The 14,687-nt window shown below is 43.1% G+C and overlaps 2 protein-coding genes and 1 non-coding gene across 3 annotated transcripts; 1 reads left to right on the plus strand and 2 right to left on the minus strand.

Annotated features, from left to right (window-relative positions):
• Positions 1-1,156: 1,156 nt before the first annotated feature.
• LOC130990016 (receptor-like protein kinase) lies at positions 1,157-5,174 on the minus strand. Its single transcript, XM_057914215.1, has 2 exons — positions 1,743-5,174; positions 1,157-1,667 (listed from the first exon to the last, which is right to left on the minus strand). The coding sequence occupies exons 1-2, from the start codon at positions 4,705-4,707 to the stop codon at positions 1,315-1,317; spliced, it is 3,318 nt and encodes a 1,105-aa protein (XP_057770198.1). The 5' UTR covers positions 4,708-5,174; the 3' UTR covers positions 1,157-1,314.
• A 3,545-nt stretch (positions 5,175-8,719) lies between these two features.
• On the minus strand, positions 8,720-8,826 carry LOC131007382 (small nucleolar RNA R71). Its single transcript, XR_009096084.1, has one exon. It is a non-coding gene; the product is annotated as a small nucleolar RNA R71 (small nucleolar RNA).
• Positions 8,827-9,394: 568 nt separating this feature from the next.
• LOC131009399 (uncharacterized) lies at positions 9,395-13,691 on the plus strand. Its single transcript, XM_057936709.1, has 4 exons — positions 9,395-9,682; positions 9,791-11,055; positions 11,449-12,659; positions 12,849-13,691. Exons 1-4 carry the CDS (start codon positions 9,395-9,397, stop codon positions 13,544-13,546), a joined length of 3,462 nt encoding a protein of 1,153 aa, XP_057792692.1. The 3' UTR covers positions 13,547-13,691.
• Positions 13,692-14,687: the final 996 nt, after the last annotated feature.

Below are 14,687 nucleotides of genomic sequence, written 5' to 3' on the forward strand. Positions count from 1 at the left end.
AAAAAGAAAAAAAAAGCCTAGATCTGTGGCGGTGGTTATGGTGGAGGTGAGGCGGCGCGAACTGGGTGGAGGCGGCGCGAACCTAGATCTGTGGCGGTGACAGAAAGGAGAGGAGATTTCACAGAGATTTAGGGATTTAAGCAGAAGAGTTTCTGAAATGGGGAGAATTTTTGGTTTTTTGAGTCGGAATGAGAGACGAGGGGCGGCGTTGACGTCGGAGTAGCAGGGGGGATGGAGGCTGAGGTGGGCGCCGATCTGCTGCCGGCGTCGGTGTTGCAGGCAGGGGGGTGGGTAGGGTTTCTTTGATTTCTTTGATGTTTGATTTCTTCCGATGGAAAGGTAGATGCTCAAAGGGGCGATGGAGATTTCTTTGATCTCTCTGATGTTTGATTTCTTTGATTTTGATGTTTGATTTCTTCGATTCAAAGGCTGGGCTGAGCGGATTTTGGTGTTTGATTTCTTTGATTTTTGTGGTGGAGAGATTTTTGTGCTAGTGGTTATGGTGGAGGTGAGGGAAAGCGATGGCTCGCCGGATTCTGGAATGGCTCGCCGAAAAAGCAAGGATTTTTTTTTAATTTTTTTTATTCTTCAAAATATCAAAACGACGTCGTTTTGCCCACGTGGTTTGCCAGCGTATAAAAAAAACCACGTGGCTGTCCATGTCATCGTCATTCAAACTTAAGAGTTGCCGGAATTTTCGCCGTGTGCAATTTACAACTAAATTAAAAGGTGATGTATTCTGGATCTAATTTTAAAGCTGATGTGCAATATGCAAATTTGAAAATAGTTCGTGTATTTTCCGGCTATTAACCCTTCTTTTATTAAGGAAGTAATTAAGTTAATTATAACCAATTTTCATTAGATGATTCTTTTTTCTATTTCTTTTTTTGAAAATTTTCATTAGATGATTCACAAAAAGTAACTTTACATATATGCTGGGAACCAAATTTGCATGTTTTAGTCTATACTCGCTGATAAAACCCTAAAAAGAAGCTCGTAATTGTCATTTACCATACTTTTGAGTCTTGATATGTATTGATGTAATAAAACGTAAATGAAGATATTTTTGTCCAACAGATTTCAAAGTGTTCTTAAACGAGTATAACGAACCGAGCACTTATTCATATCGGCATTCCATTCGAACATTAACAATTAATTTTTTTTTATTTAATATTATTAATTTATTAAAAAAAATACATAAGAATAAATTACGACGGGGCGCTTGACAACCCGATCCACCCTCCATTTCACACGCGCGCGTGCAAATAGAGGGTGGATCTCATCTTTACATCAAAAGTGCCTCTTTTTTTTCAACTATCTATGCTTGCTTCCACTTCTACTTCTACTTCTACTCTCCACCACTACCAATTGCTTCACAACATCTCTCATGGAAGGCCTTCTCCCAGCCTCCATATCAGTGCACCTCAAAGCCAACAACACCACTTCTTCCACTTGCTCCCTTATGCTCGAATCCAACAACTCGCCCACAACATCCGGATCGACCATCTCCCCGCCCTCGTCCCACACGCCCCTCGCCCACCCAACGACGTCCACCCCCTCACCAAACGACACGTCCAGCACCCTCCTCCTCGTCACCAGCTCCAGCAGCACCACGCCATACGCGTACACATCCGACTCCCTACTACTCCTGGTCGAGAACGCCTTCTCTGCAAACAATTTTACACTCTTAGCAAAAAAAAAAAGATCAAGAATTCAAGAATGCATATCACCATCATAACAACCTGGAGCAATGTAGCCAATGGTGCCCTGCACTGCAGCTTGTGTCGAGGAAACCGACTCGTCCAAGAGCTTGGCAATGCCAAAATCGGAGATGTGAGGCTCCATATCGGAGTCGAGCAAGATGTTCATTGGCTTGATGTCGCGGTGTATGATGGGAGGATTGCAGTCGAAATGAAGGTACATCAGGCCTTGAGCTGCTCCGAGAGCTATCCTATAACGAACCTCCCACTTTAGGGGCGGCCGGGGAAGGATCTCGTGCAGGACGTCGTGCAGGCTGCCGTTTTCCATGTAAGTGTACAAGATCAGACCGTAGTCCTTCCTCAACCAGAAGTCTTCGAGCCTAACTAGGTTACGGTGCCTCACGCTGCCAATGGTCTGAATCTCGCGCACCATGCTCGCGTTCCCTCCCTTTGATCCGGCAAAGGACAGCTTCTTCAAAGCATACGTCTTCGTTGGACTCAACGCCACCTTGTACACTGTCCCGTGTGCTCCCCTCCCGACAATGTATTTCTTGTGTAGATTCTCGGTAGCTTCCATAACTTGATGGAGTAGAGACGAAGCGCCTTCCTCTGCATCGCCTAAAGGGTTCCTCTCACGGCCCTTGTGCCTCAAAAACGCGTAAGAAACTCCAAGAACGAGGATGACAACGAAAAGGGACGATCCAGAGACGATCATTGCAATGTCAATGCGTTTGAGGCCTCCTTTTCTCGACTGCGTACGACATATCTTGAAGGTGGTGTTGCTGTTACTGCCCTCACAGCTCCCTCCGCCCTCCGATTGGCAATCAACACACAAATCTTGATTGCCAACGAACGATGAGGGCGAGGAGATCAGAAACTTCATCACTGCAGGCTGAATCGGGCCAGCAAACAAGTTATACGAGACATTGACCTCTGTTAAAGAACGGAGCTCACCAAGAGTTTCCAAGCTGCCAGAGAGATTGTTGCAGCAGATATCCAACTGCTCCAGCATTTTCAGCTTCCCAAATTCCACGGGGAGACGGCCTATCAGCCCGTTGCTGCTGAGATTCAACGATCTCAGGCTCTGTGCTTCAACTTCAAGCCCTATGGAAGGAGGAATCGGCCCTCCTAATTGATTTCCACCGAGCTGCAAAGACGAAAGCTTCCCTAGCTGAAACAAGGAGGTCGGAACGCCCCCTCCAAGACGGTTTTCACTAAGATCCAAAATGGATAACTCCCTCAAGCTTCTCAACCCGGAAGGAATCGTGCCATTTAACAGATTGTTTCTCAGATCAAGCTCCGACAGCTTGTGACAGCCCGACAACCGTGATGGCAGCAGGCCTTCCAGACGATTGTCAGAGATACTTAGACGCTCAAGATTCACAAGACTTCCCATCTCAAGAGGTATACCACCAATGAGCTTATTGTGAGACAAGTCTATAAAAGTAACATTACCAAGATTGCCTAAACTCGAGGGAATCGAACCACTAATGCTATTGTTACTAACATCCATATATTCAAGACCCGAACGCTTCACAAAATCCGGTATTCCACCTTCCAAATTGTTCTGCTTGAGGATCAGCCTCGTCAGTGAAGAACACCTCCCAACATCCGAAGGAATACTTCCATTGAAGCGATTCTGGCCCAAGATGAGCCTTCTCAGCTTCCTCCCAAAGCAAAGATTTGGCGGTATAGGGCCGGTGAACTTGTTTCTCGAGAGATCCACCTGAGTTAAGCTGCCATTGATGCCCAACCCTTGAGGGAGGACACCCGAGAACTGATTGTCGAACAAGGAAATGTAACTCAGCGCCTTCAGCTCTGTGATCTCATTTGGTATCTCACCAACAAAATTATTCTCATAAACTATAAGTTCTTGAAGGCTACGAACCCTCCAAATGCTGCTCGGGATCTCTCCACCCAAATTGTTCCTAAAAAGCATGATTATCTGCAGCTGATCAAGCCTACCTAGCTCACTTGGAATAGCACCACTGAGCTTGTTTCCATACAGCTGCAAATCAGTCAATGCCTCACAATTCCCCAACTCGGGCGGGATCAATCCAGACAATCGATTTTCAGACAAATAAAGTAGGCTAAGCTTAGTTAATCTACCTAGTGAAGAAGGGATAGTGCCAGTCAATCCACAACCAACAGCTGCAAGATTGATTAAGCTACTGCAATTACCTAATCCTGCCGGAATCCCTCCACTAAATCTGTTGCTCGACAGCACTAGACTCTCCAACTCCTTACAAGAATCCAAACTTGGAATCCTGTCCTCAAGCTTGTTATTCTCCACATACAAAACTTGCAAACGCCCTACATTGTTCAAACTATCCGGTAATGCACCTTCAAACAAGTTATCATTCAGGTAGAGCTCTTGTAACGCGCTGCAGTTGCCTATAGACGAAGGGATAGTCCCCAACAACAAATTATTGTTCAAATACAAAGATTCAACTGAACTTAGGTTTCCTAAACCAGAAGGGATTGCACCGGTGAGCTTGTTGTTGTTGAGGTAAATCAATGTCAATGAAGGAATCTTGAATAAAGATTCCGGAATCTTGCCACCGAGACTATTAGACCACAAGCTCAAAAACCTTAATCTCACCAAATTTCCAAGATTTTCCGGAATTTCACCATGAAAGAAGTTGTTAGACAAGTCTAAAGACTCAAGATAGCTACAATTGCCTAGCACTGATGGAATTCTACCGGAAAAACTGTTATAGCTTAAATCAATAGACTCCAAATGCTTCAAATACGCAATTTCTGGCCCTAATGGGCCTGAAATCGAGAAACCAGACATGTTCAACTCAACAACGATGTTGCTAGGGCTGCATTTCACACCAAGCCATGAACAGGGCGTGGAATCAGAAGCATTCCAGCTGAACTTGATGGGTGGAGGTAAAACTCTCCAATGCGTAACAAGTGACAGCAGAGTCGTACCTTCTAAATTCACAGCATTAACAGCAGACAGCAAGAAAATCAGGCAAAAACAGCTCCAGCAAATTTTCATGTTAAATAAAAAAAAGGGGGCTCGTAAATTTCGCCAAAAACTCAATCTTGAGCTATAACTGAGAATCCCACATGAAGTTTTCGCAAGAAATGTTGTAAAAGGAACAGAAAAGGCAAACGGTGTGCGAATTTCCAGCTCAAAACTCAATCTTTTGGTTAAAAATGCTAAGCATAAGAAGAAGAAGAAACAGAAATTTTAGAAGAAATTGTTCGACCTCTTTCACGATATGGATTTCATATCGAGTGTGAACGCTGACAGAGGTTTGAAAAGATAAATACTGCCGCGAAAACAAACGTAAATGTGATAGTTGGCGCAGCAGTGACTAATTGTTGACTGCTGTCATGTCAGTGAAGACCTTGTTTCAACTCTCAACGCGTTTTCACTTTTCTTTCAGTTTAATTTAGAGACATTCTCTCATATTTTGTTGAACTTTTACTGAATATGCCGACTCGCATCTTCACTCTCATTGGTCTTATTTTTATTGTTTTCTAATTTTTGAATCTGCTCCACAAAAATTATAGTGACAATACATAGTAGTAGCATTTTTGATAAAATAAATAAGTTTTGTATCACACCCCATAAATAAATAAGTTTTGTAGCACATTTGACCTAAAGTACATAAGTACAAGTCAATAAAGTGAATGATAGTGACATATTACTTATTTTTGTTTTAAAAATAACCAAATAAAACCAAAATCTGATTCTCTCTCTCTATTCACGTTAAAATTAAAACCGAGTATTAAAACCATATCTTATGGCATTATGGCGTGATTTTATGTGATCAAAATCTGATTCTCTCTCTGATTTAAAAATAACCAAAATCACGTTAAAATGTGATTTAAAAATAACCAAAATCTGATTCTCTCTCTCTATTCACGTTTATGGCGTGATTTTATGTGATCTTATGGTTGTTGGGTGCATTTACACCAACTCAAACACTTGTTAAGGAAACAACCTTAAATTCACGAAATTAAATGCTCCGTACACGGTTGTTGTAGGTAGTTAATGAAGGATACCAACCAAATGTTCATTCATCAGACATTTGAACAAGAAAGAAGAAGAAAATCCTCTCAATACACATACACGACTCATACACGGTTGCTCAAAAATTCAAAAAAAAATCATCTAAAGGCTTGTATTACATAAGGTATGTGAAATACATATTTTTTTTAAAATTTCGACTGTACACGGTTGGTGTTCTAGAGTACACGGTTGTACACGGTTTGAGTTTTAGTGATTTTTTGTTATTTATTTCAATAATTATGTTATATATATGACTTATTACATGTTTTGGACTAAAAAACGGCATAAAAAAACACTCTGTACGCAAATTACCTTATTTTTGAACCCTTAGTGTTCTGCTGTACACGGTTAGGGTTTCCGTGTACACGGTTGTGTACACGGTTGTACACGGTGGTCGAATTTGCTGTACACGGTTGGGTTGAATATGATTTTGATGTTATTTTTAGCATGTTTGTATATTCAGTTGATGTATTGGGGTACACGGTTTCCTGTTTGTGTATTTAAATGTTGTATTTTTGTCGTTTTGAAGCAGATGTCGTTTCAAGCAATCGTTATACGGCACAGTGGTCAGTGGAAATTAACCGAGTATGAAGGAGGCGATGAGGTTGTCGTGTACATGTCTAAGGAAGACCTTTGTCATGCGAAGTTGATGCAAGAGGTGCACGATGCTTTTCTACACATCAACCACGGACGAAGGGCGAAAAATAAAAGTGGCTTTGAAGACTGATTCGGATTTGAACCGGCTGATTTCCGAGCATAAGAAATATCCCGTTGTTTACGTGATTGACAAACATGGTTTTCGTACCTCAATTCCACATGTTTTGTTGTCATTTCCCTTCATGTTTTGCTTGTGAATGCTTGTTTGTGCCCGAATATTTAGTATTTATGAAGTTTTGATTGCTTGGTATAGTTTTTGAGTATTTTCAGGGCAAATCAAGAGTTGATTGGAGAATTGTGAGAGCATAGGATTGAAGTACGTCTCGAGAGGAATCCATGAGCGTGAACGGCGCCCGAATCGGAGCTCGGACGAGGGAGAACGGGGCCGACAAAGTCAGCCGCGCACAGAGGCCGCGGCCGCGGTCACGCGTCGTGGGGAATGTATCGCCCGCGGTCACCACCCGCGGCCGCGGGGTGGGACCGCGGGCTAAGTGCTCAAGTCCAGGGATGTCCCGCGGTCACCACCCGCGGCCGCGGTCTGGGACCGCGGGTCCCCCCACGGTCACCACCCGCGGCCGCGGGGCGGGACCGCGGGTTTCCTGAGTTTCGCCCACGTTTGAGCACCACGGGCGCGGGCCGTGACCGCGGGAAAAGAGCGGAGTCGCGTTTTTCAGCCCTTAAACCCCATTTTTCCCCTTTTTCTCTCATTCTTCTTCTTCTTCTCCATCACTCATCTTCCCCAACACTCCACACACTAAACCCTAGCCTCCAACAATACACCCATCTACCATTGAAGACCATTGAAGAGAAGAGAAGGAAGAAGAAGCTCATAAATAGGATTTGTCATTTCTTACTCTCTCTTTCATTATGTACACCTTTAACTTTGATTTATTGTGTTTGAACATGTTAGGCTAAATTTCTCTTTGATTTGGGGATTAGGCTAGATGATTATTGTAATGGATTGATTATTTATGCTCAATATAAATCTTGTTTGTTCATTTGCACATTATCTTTCCAAACCCTTGTTTTATTCTTGTATGGATTGTTGGCCACATTCTATGCATTTCTAATTTGCACTTTGAATCGGGAGAGGATAATTGCAATAGATAAGGTGTTTGAAACATATCAATTCGATAACCGGGAGGTTGAGAGTTGGGTGAGAGTATGTCGATCTTTGTGTGCTTTTGGGAGTTATAGGTTAGAAGTTGACCGGGGACGGTAACTATGACCCGTAATCTACCGTTTTAGTCGTCCGGGAGGGGGCTAGAACTAGTTGGGAGATCACTCTAGATAATTAGGTTCGTCAAGATTAGTATTGAGTTATAATTGAAGTCCTTTGCTTAATCATCGATGCCTAGTCCCTAAATCGCCTTAATCATCTTATTTATCCACTTTGCTTATTTGATTTTTATTTGTCTTTGCACTTGTTAAGTATTTAGTTAGATAATCAAACCAATCACTCCATCGTTTAGTCTAAATAGTCGAGTAAAATGAATTAGGATAATCACTAGATTGAACTACTAATCCTTGTGGGATACGACCTTGCTTCCATATATTGCAACTACCCGTATACTTGCGGCGTGGTGAAAATAATAGCGAACAAGTTTTTGGCGCCGTTGCCGGGGATTAGTTTAGTTTCTTTGCTTGTGATATTTTGCTTCATTGTGCTTAACTACTTTAGACATTTTACTTGCTTTAATTTTTGTTTTCTATTTTAAGATTGCGTTTTGACTTCTTGTTCTTGTTGGTTGATAGGTAGTGTATGAACACAAGATCTAAGGGTGCACCTCTTATACCTATAAACCTTGAGGTTGAAGCTTTTTGTCGACACAACAAAGCAAGAACAAGAAGAGATAGAGAATTGGAGGAAGCTATGGCGGAAAATCACGACTTAATCCGTCAACTTCAAATGCAATTAGAAGCCATGCAAGGGAAAATCAATGAGCAAGAAGCTCTAAGAAACACACCTCCACCACCACCTATTAGCAATATGTTCCAACCCATTGTCCAACAAGGAGGAGTGAATGCCCCGAGAATCAACGCCACAAATTTTGAGCTCAAGCCGGCACTCATAAATATGGTACAACAAAACCAATTCGCCGGTCTTTCCCAAGATGACCCGAATGGACATCTTGGAAACTTCTTGGAGATATGCGGCACCATCAAGATGAATGGAGTCCCGGAGGATGCCATTCGACTTCGACTCTTCCCCTTTTCGCTAAGGGGCATGGCCAAGACATGGTACCAATCTTTAGAGGGTGGTTCTATCACTACATGGGAGAACATGGCTCAAAAGTTTCTCAACAAGTTCTACCCTCCGGGTAGAACCATGAAGATGAAGAAGGACATAGTCCAATTTCACCAATTTGATGGAGAATCCTTCTACGAAGCTTGGGAGAGATTCAAAGAGATGCTAAGGAAGTGCCCTAACCATGGTTTAGATCAAAACACAATCATTTGTGTATTCTACACCGGGTGTAGTGGTGAGATGCAAAGAGACATGAATGCATCGGCCAATGGAGCATTGTTGGAGAAAAGCCACGCGGAGGCCGCTCACATCATAGAGAACTTGGCCACCAATTGCCATCAATTCCCAACGGAGAGGATCATCTTGAAGAAGGTGGCGGCTACAACAAGCTCGGATCCGATAGCTCTTTTGACGGCTCAATTGACCGCCATGAATAGCAAGATTGATGCTATATCAATGTCAAGGGTAGAGCCCGTGGTTGAAGAACAAACTAGCTTCGAGGATGTGAACTACATCAACAACAACAACAACCGAGGCTATGCGAACTTCCGGCCCCAACAACAAGGTGGCTACCAAGGGCAAGGGCAATACACTCAAGGATTCCAACCTAACCGCCACCCTAACCTCTCCTATAGCAATCCAAACAATTTCTTGCAACCACCGCCCGGATTTGCGGTGAGCCATGGCATGATCAAGGAAGAGAAGAAGCTCAACCTTGAAGAAATATTGATGAAGTTCATGACCACGACTCAAGCTCACATGACAAGAACGGATGAGAAGTTAGAGGCTCAAGCCAAGCAATTGAAAATGCTTGAGATACAAGTGGGACAAATTGCCGAGTCTATAAACAATCAACACCAACAAGGGCAATTCCCAAGCAACACAATCGTGAATCCCAAGGAGCATTGCAAAGCCATTGCTCTAAGGAGTGGGACAACATATGAAGAGCCCAAGATGCCCGACGAAGAAGATAGAAGTGGTGTTGTGGTTGAAGTTGGAGATGGCAACCCTTCAAAGGAACAAGGAGATAGAGGAAAGAAGAAGGAGGTGTACGTGGCTCCACCACCTTATTGCCCACCAATCCCTTTTCCTCAAAGACATCAAAAGAAGAATGTGGAGAATGAATTCTCCAAGTTTCTTGAGATTTTTCGAAAGGTGCACATCAACATTCCACTTATTGAAGCTTTGAAACAAATGCCCTCCTATGCAAAGTTCCTAAAGGAGGTCATATCAAACAAGAGGAAGATGGGAGAGAATGAGACGGTCAATCTAACCGAAGAATGTAGTGCCGTTCTCCAAAGAAAAATCCCCACCAAGATCAAGGACCCCGGGAGCTTCACAATCCCTTGTGATATTGGGAATGATCGTTTTGGGAAAGCTTTGTGTGATTTGGGAGCAAGTATAAATTTGATGCCGCTCTCAATCTTCAACAAGCTAGAGATTGGCACCATCAAGCCAACCACAATTGCCCTTCAAATGGCGGATCGTTCCGTTTCTTATCCAAAGGGGATAGTAGAAGATGTCCTCGTGAAAGTCAACAATTTCATCTTCCCGGTGGACTTTGTTGTTTTGGACATGGTGGAAGACAAAGATGTACCTTTAATTCTTGGGCGCCCCTTCTTGGCAACGGGGAGAGCCCTCATTGATGTTGCTAAGGGCGAACTCACCCTTAGAGTGAATGAAGAGAGCTTCACATTTTCAATCCACAAGGCTCTCAAGTACAAGGAGGAAGAAGAAGAGAGGGTCGGTGAATGCAAGATGATGCAAGTGATAGAGTCTTGCATCAACATGGAGGAGTACCACATCTACAACAATCCAATGGACACTTGCCTCCTAAACCCTCTATTCTCTTTTGTTGATAATGATGAGTTTAATGCTTCTAACTTATTTATTGAGGCTAATGAAATGAACTTTGTGCAGAAAATTTCACAAGGAGAGGCATGTTTCTTGGACTTGAGAAATGGAGAGTCGAAAGATGAAGGAGTGGAGAAGAAGACTCCCAGCTTGGAGTTAAAACCTCTCCCCGAACACTTGAAATACGCCTTCCTTGGTGAGGATGAGGCGTATCCGGTAATTGTATCATCCTACCTTTCTCCTCATGAGCTTGATCAATTGCTAAATGTTTTGAGGAAGTATAGGTCCGCTATAGGATGGTCAATTTCCGATTTAAAAGGGATTAGCCCATCCATTTGCATGCATAGAATTTTGATGGAAGATGATTTTAAACCTAGGAGGCAAGGCCAAAGACGGTTAAACCCTATTATGCAAGAAGTAGTAAGAAAAGAAGTTCTCAAATTGCTTGATGCGGGAATTATTTTTGCTATTTCGGATAGTGAGTGGGTTAGTCCCACTCAAGTTGTTGCTAAAAAGGGGGGGATAACCGTTATAAAAGATGAGCATAATGAGCTAATTGCAACTAGGTTAGTAAATGGATGGAGGATGTGTATTGACTATAGGATGTTGAACACAGCTACTCGAAAAGATCACTTTCCTCTTCCTTTTATTGACCAAATGCTTGATAGGTTGGCGGGGTATGAATTTTATTGTTTTCTTGATGGGTACTCCGGGTATAATCAAATCATGATTGCCCCGGAGGACCAAGAAAAGACCGCTTTCACTTGTCCTTATGGCATTTTTGCTTATAGACGCATTCCATTTGGTCTTTGCAATGCCCCCGCTACTTTTCAACGATGCATGATGGCCATTTTCCATGATTTAATTGAAAATGTAATGGAAGTTTTTATGGATGACTTTTCTATCTTTGGCAATTCTTTTGATCATTGTCTCCATAATCTATCTATTGTGTTGCAAAGGTGTGAGGAAACTAACCTTGTATTGAATTGGGAAAAATGTCATTTTATGGTTAGGGATGGAATTGTGCTTGGACACAAGGTCTCCAAAGCCGGATTGGAGGTGGATCGAGCAAAGATAGTGGCCATTGAGAAGCTTCCACCACCATCCAATGAGAAAGCCGTGAGAAGCTTCCTTGGACATGCCGGGTTTTATCGAAGATTCATCCAAAATTTCTCAAAGATCACCAAACCCTTATGTCACCTTCTTGAAAAAGATGCAAAGTTCAACTTTGATGAAGATTGTTTGGTGGCCTTTGAGAAACTCAAAAAGGCTTTAGTGAGTGCTCCCATCTTGATCACACCGGATTGGTCACAACCGTTTGAGCTCATGTGTGACGCAAGCGACATCGCCGTCGGGGCCGTGTTGGGGCAAAAGAAAGACAAGCTATTTAGAGTCATCTACTACGCTAGTAGGACTCTAGATAAGGCTCAATCAAACTACACCGTCACTGAAAAGGAACTTTTGGCGGTTGTGTATGCCTTCGACAAATTCCGCTCCTACCTCATTGGCACAAAATCTATTGTTCACACCGACCATGCGGCCATCCGTTATTTATTTGAGAAGAAAGATGCCAAGCCGAGGTTGATAAGGTGGATCCTCCTCCTTCAAGAGTTTAATATTGAAATCCGAGATAGGAGAGGATGTGAAAATGTTGTGGCGGATCACCTTTCAAGACTTGAGAATCCCGTGGAAGGGGAAAATGCCGATGTGCCCATCAATGAGAATTTTCCCGATGAGCAAATCTTGCAAGTCAAGACCCACACCCCATGGTATGCGGACTACGTCAACTATCTTGCATCCGGCATTCATCCACCACCCGAGTTGAATCGTTACCAAAGAAAAAAATTCTTTCATGATGTGAAATTCTTCTTATGGGATGAGCCGTTCTTGTATCGACGATGTGCCGACACCATCATCCGGCAGTGTGTACCCGAAGAGGAATGGGGAGCTATTATGAGGGAGTGTCATTCTTCTCCTAGTGGAGGGCACTTTGGCACCAACCGAACCGCTTTTAAGGTGCTTCAAAGTGGCTTCTATTGGCCAACTATTTTCAAGGATTGCCACTCATTTATTTTGAGTTGTGATCAATGCCAAAGAATGGGAGGAATATCAAAGAAGCACGAGATGCCCCTTAACAATGTGATTGAAGTTGAGCTCTTTGACGTATGGGGCATAGACTTTATGGGCCCATTCCCAATGTCTTTCGGCTTCCAATACATTTTGTTGGCCGTGGAGTATGTTTCAAGATGGGTGGAAGCAATTCCTACTCAAACCAATGACTCCAAAGTGGTGATCAAGTTCCTTCAAAAGAATATTTTGACAAGGCATGGAATTCCAAGGGCCTTGATAAGCGATTGAGGATCCCACTTTTGCAACAAGTGGATGGAAGGACTTCTCAAAAAGTACGGGGTGAAGCATAGAGTGACAACGGCTTATCATCCCCAAGCCAATGGTCAAACCGAGTTGGCAAACCGGGAGATTAAACAAGTGCTTGAGAAGACGGTGAATGGGAGCCGGAAGGATTGGTCTCTCTTGCTTGATGACGCACTTTGGGCATATCGAACGGCGTACAAGACACCGCTTGGCATGTCACCATACCAACTTGTATACGGGAAGTCATGTCATCTCCCCGTAGAGTTAGAGCACAGGGCATATTGGGCGGTCAAGAAGCTCAATTTTGATTTCAAGAAGGCTGGCCAAGCTAGAGTCTTTCAACTCAATGAGTTGGATGAATTTCGAAGTGAGGCATTTGCAAGCTCAAGCCTCTACAAAGAGAGGACCAAGAAGTTTCATGATAGGATGATCCACAAACGGGAATTTGCACCCGGGGATGAGGTCCTTCTCTTCAATTCCCGCCTTTCACTCTTTCCGGGAAAGCTCAAGTCCAAATGGTCGGGCCCATTCCTCATCAACAAGGTCTCCCCCAATGGAGCTATTGAATTGAAGGGCAACGATGGACGCACTTTTGTGGTGAATGGCCAACGCATTAAGGCATACTTTCGAGCCGAGCCACGAGAGAAAGTGTCCGTCATCATTCTCGCCGAACCAAAGACATGACACCATCATGAAGACGTCGAGCTCACGACGTTAAACTAAGCGCTAGTTGGGAGGCACCCCAACAAGGTATCTTTAATTTTTGCAAGTTCAATAAACACACATATACATAGGTATTATATATTCATCTATGTATATATTTTTTATATGTGTGTGATTTCTTTTGTTTGTGAGTTTAATTCCCTTTATCTTAAAAAAAAAAAAAAAAAAAAACGCCAAAAATTGAATTTTTCAAAGGTGAAGACTCCCAGGGTGCCCGCGGCCGCGGGGTGGGACCGCGGGCGAAACGCGCATTCCAGGGATGTCCCGCGGTCACCACCCGCGGCCGCGGGCGGGACCGCGGGCCTCCTGGCCCCGCGTTGACTTGCGTTGACTCGGGTTTTTAACCCATTTTTCACCCTTCTTCCTCACTTTTCACTCTCATTTCACACCACCCACGAAATTACACACTCTTCCTCTCTACTTTCACTTCCAAATCCAACTACAAGGTATGTTTTACTTGCTTTCATTCCTTCATTTTTACATTCTAAGCATGATTTAGAAGATTTTTACCGATTATTTTGTGATATTTTGCATTCTACATGTTTATATGCAATTAGGGCTCAAAATTAGGATTTTTCCTACATTGTGCTACATTGTTGAATTGATGCATTTAATTGCTTCTATACATGTCTAGGATGATGGGTCTTTCATTTAATTGCAATTTAATCGGTGAATTTATGCTTAATTGACATTATTGCTTAAGAATTTGCTTGTGTTGGGTGTAGATAAATGTCTAAGTTTGGGAGGGAGATTTTGGTGATTGTGGGCTTAATATTGATGATATGTGTTGTTGTGAGATGCATTGTGATAGTGTGATTAATTTATGTGCTTTTAGAATAAGAATTCGCCCGTTTCCCGGGCTAATTTGCTTAGTTAAGTTGTTTTCTAGTATCTTGTTGTTGTCGTTTGTTGTGTCAAATAAAGACTCACACTTGGTTTTGTAGGCACATTTTGCTATGGCACCACGTGTAACAAAGGGCAAAGGAAAGGGGAAGGCCAGTACCTCCCGTGCCGATGAGGTGACTATCACTCGGCACACTCCTCAATTCTATGGGATTCGACTTCCTACTCCGGACTCCCGCGAACGTTGGGAGCAACTTTG

The sequence above is a fragment of the Salvia miltiorrhiza genome, chromosome 1, assembly GCF_028751815.1.
Source record: "Salvia miltiorrhiza cultivar Shanhuang (shh) chromosome 1, IMPLAD_Smil_shh, whole genome shotgun sequence".
NCBI classification, from domain to species: Eukaryota; Viridiplantae; Streptophyta; class Magnoliopsida; order Lamiales; family Lamiaceae; genus Salvia; species Salvia miltiorrhiza.